Source organism: Anopheles aquasalis, chromosome 3, assembly GCF_943734665.1.
Source record: "Anopheles aquasalis chromosome 3, idAnoAquaMG_Q_19, whole genome shotgun sequence".
Lineage (NCBI taxonomy): Eukaryota > Metazoa > Arthropoda > Insecta > Diptera > Culicidae > Anopheles > Anopheles aquasalis.
Window position 1 is genome coordinate 12,585,001 of NC_064878.1, and position 3,835 is coordinate 12,588,835.

The following is a 3,835-nucleotide window of genomic DNA, read 5'->3' on the forward strand; positions in this document are numbered from 1 at the left end:
CTACTTCTTCCGCTCCAGTTTTCTTTTGTGCACCTCGATGTCATGCCATGGCGCGGTGTACGCTTTTTGATGTCATCTGCATGACTTGCTTCAGTGCCAGACCGCTGATCCATCTTTCTCTCTCTCTCTAGAAGTGGAATCAAAAGGGGAAAGAGGCTATGAGAGAATCATATCGTTTCGGATAAATCACATAAGCAGACCTTCCTCGCTGCCGAAAAGAAAGGCGCAAGCCAAACACTTGCTCCGAACGTCTCCGTTCCGTCGATTGCAGCGACAGCAATCAGCGAAGCGACCGTGGCCACCAGCTCTTTCACACCTCAAACACCAACCCCGAGATTCCCGTGATCCCCTCACAGTGCAGGACCCAAGACTGAGACTGATAGACATTGTCTTAGATTAGGAAATTCAATCAATCATCCAACGGTGACTGCTGGCACTCCCTTCAACCGTCTACGCGATCGCGAACGATTCCGAGAAGAGAAATCGCGCACAAGAAACAAATCAATTCCTCGGGGGAGGTGGTGGTGTTTCGCTTAAGTCGCCGAACGAAGAGCGCCACTGGATATGGCCTGGCCACGCGACCCGATCGGTGTCGATCTATTTGCGCAACTGATCGTTCTAGGTCAAGGTAAGTGGCATGCTGTTCCACATTCGAAAAAAAAAACAGATCGGAATACGCGGCGCTCAAAAACAATTTGCAACACGTCGTCGATCTGTCGGTTGGTGTGTCAAAACAAGCTGCAAGATGGAGTCGCAAGAAAAAGAAGCGTGACTTCTTGTTTTTTTTTTTCCATGAGCAAAACATAGTACACGATGCTCAGCTGTCAGCGAAAGCGACTGACAGGCGCATCGTTCGTCGAGTGCACATCGCCTGATAACTGATAAGATTCCAAATCAGCATAATGATATTACGTTTATGGTGCACTTGCTCGTCGGTACGTCGAAGCAGCTAGAGAGCATGGTGGCGAGCAAACTCTCTGCTAGCAAGATGGCGAGAATGCAGCTCCCTCTTCTATGGACTTCTGCTCCAGGTCTAGGCGGACCCGTGTGTTTGCAGGTGCCGTTCTAGCTGGTACCGTTTCGTGAAAGACGAACTTAATAATAAATTTGTTTATGAAGCAAACAATATTAGCCGCCTCATCGGTACCATCATTTCCAGCGGAACGCAAAGTCTTCTAAAGTTGCTGAAGAGCAGGAGCAGCAGAAGTAAGGAATTCTTTGCTGCTGGCCTTCGTAAAGTGGTTCAGCTAGTGGACAATCAAATGCAAAGCGAATGGCAAATCTCGCAAATAGTCTACGTCGAAGCGTCTCGAAGAAACAGAGATGGATGAAAGTGGTTCATCAATACAAATGTCGCACGTATTCCAGCTTCTGGCCCAACACGCGAACACGCGTGCTATTTGCGCGAAGCTGCGACCACCTGTATGGCACCTGTTTGTCAATATTTGCAGCAGCGTGTTCCCTGGTGTGGAGCTGCACGAGTAACGAGTACGAGGACGCAGAGACCGTCCGCCGAAATCTCTCCCCAAATGCAAAATGTGAGTTGATGTGAACCTTCAGTTCATCTTGAAACACGAAGCGCGGTGCAAGAATGAACGTGATACACAGATCTAGTGTTGTGTTGGCCTTAGTGGCGCTACTAGTGCAGGTGAGAAAGAGGATCCAGATCGATTGAGAAGCATTGCGATCGATTGGTGATTGCAATTTGCATTCCACAGTTGCACAGCACCCATGGAGACTTCGGTATTCCACCGACCATCTCCGGAGTGGCCGTCCTGATGTCGTACGCGAACCAGATTGACAACGAACTGTCCGCACTACAGCTGCAAATGTCGGCCATACCGAACGACAGTATTCGGCCACAGTTCAATGAGGCAGGGGCCGCGATCCTAGCGGTTCTCAACCAAACAAAGGTTCTGATACAACCGATCGGCACCGCAATCCATCTACTCGCTCCGGATGACGTCGGTCCAGCGGAAACACTTTTTGGTGCCGTCAACACTCGGATTGATGCGGCGCTTGCTTTCATCAACACCACGGCGCAAACGATGCTGGTGACGGTCGAGACGAAAGTGAGTTCCGCCGTGCGCAGTAAACTGAACTTTTTCCTCAACGCCATCAACGTCACGCTCGGTGATCTGAAGACGGCCCTGGCCGCACTGCGCACGGGTGTGATCAATGCACGGACGGCGGCATCGGTGAGTAGCACCGGGTACACCTCATCACTCGTTACCCAGAACGTACACCCGGCGATGGTATCGGCGGTCCAGTATAAGACACTTCAGCTGAGCGGTAACATACCGGCCGGTGCGGAAATCGCCCGTGCTACGGCTCGTATCCTGACCAAGGCGAACAATTTCATCGCCCGAACGCTGGTCGGAATGAATAGCTCCGCGTTACAGATGCTGTGGGACACGGAACTGTTTGCGGACTACACGGTGGGTACGGTGCAGCTCGCCACTCTCACGACGTTCGTGGACAATGCGATACCGAGTGTGAAGAGTACGCTCGGGATGTTTGCGGCCAACTATTCGGTGGCGACGGCCAATCTTACCACCAGCTACGACGATGTGGATAATACGTACGAACAGGTGACGGCCGGTGTGGATAGTAATCTACTGAACGCCTACAAAACGCTCGTCTCGACCACCTTCACCTTGGTGGACGATTTTGTGCAGCAAATCGTACCCCCAATCCAGACCAGCATCATCAACGTGACGACGGTGTTGGTTCAGCAGCTTGATCGTGCGGAGCTTTGCTTTGCCGCGTACTATCCACAGATCGATCAGTACATCATCACGGCCGATGCATCCGGTATCGGGTGCTTGGATGTTGAGATCCAACGCCAGAAAAATATGTTGGCGATTGTGCTGGAAACGCTTGGCCAGATGCACTACTTCCTCGAGGATGCTGACGATTATCTGCAGATTTGTCTGCGAGTGTCGCGGTTCGATGAATCGTTGGGCAACGCGTGCCTGAAGGAGGTTAGCAGGACTTCAGTGCCACAAAACCCGTGATTCTCGAGCGGTAAAAAAGACTAATGCCCATTTGTTCTTCTTTCCACACAGTTTTCCGACTATACCAGACCGATTGTCTGCACGACACAGAAGGAGTACGCCACCATCTTGCAGGTGCTGTGCAAGGAGGTGGACTCGATACGGTACCGGCTGTGGAGCTGCCTAGCCCCGACACTCGATGATCTGCGGCGTCTGATAGAGATGATCCATAGTGGTTTCGAATCTTGTCGCGCCCTGGTTTGATTAAAGTTCGTGGGGTCTGGTCTTTCGAGAACAGTGTGAATGTATGCGTTCTCTCTTGGTAGGAATTCATTTCGTCCTCGAATTGCCATCCTCGAATCGATGACATAACCGTTTGTGCTGCTTTGTCCGAATGAATTACGGTTCCTTAGAGGTCCACCAGCCTGGCAGGTGGTGGAGGCTCAATGTGCTGACCAGTCACCTCACCCTCTTGTTACAACTCCCGACAGTCCATTCCCTTTGATCCTCGCTTTCCCTTTTTTTCGATTGCACCCTAACCTCAAAACCGCGCAGCAAAAGGACACATCCGAAAGGCCATTGCGTCATCGATTGTATTCTGGGTTTATTGATTCGTTACCAGAGTGCGGAATTTTGTGGCTCCCGTCCTGAGGTCCCTTTCGTGGCCCGCGTCTGGCTACCGAACAATCTTGCTGACAACAAGACCTCCTCTCTTTCGCTCTCTCGTCCATTCTCAGCTGCTATACGAGCGGACAGGCTGCAGCTGCTGCGGCGGGTGCAGGGCGGAACTCGTGTTCCCTAAATGAATGGCCACGCGGTACCGAGCGCAAGGGGATGAA

The 3,835-nt window shown here is 51.7% G+C and overlaps 1 protein-coding gene across 1 annotated transcript; it reads left to right on the plus strand.

Annotated features, from left to right (window-relative positions):
- The first annotated feature begins 1,591 nt into the window (after positions 1 to 1,591).
- On the plus strand, positions 1,592 to 3,292 carry LOC126579307 (uncharacterized). The gene is made up of 3 exons (XM_050242767.1): positions 1,592 to 1,648; positions 1,719 to 2,984; positions 3,069 to 3,292. Exons 1-3 carry the CDS (start codon positions 1,592 to 1,594, stop codon positions 3,258 to 3,260), a joined length of 1,515 nt encoding a protein of 504 aa, XP_050098724.1. The 3' UTR covers positions 3,261 to 3,292.
- Positions 3,293 to 3,835: the final 543 nt, after the last annotated feature.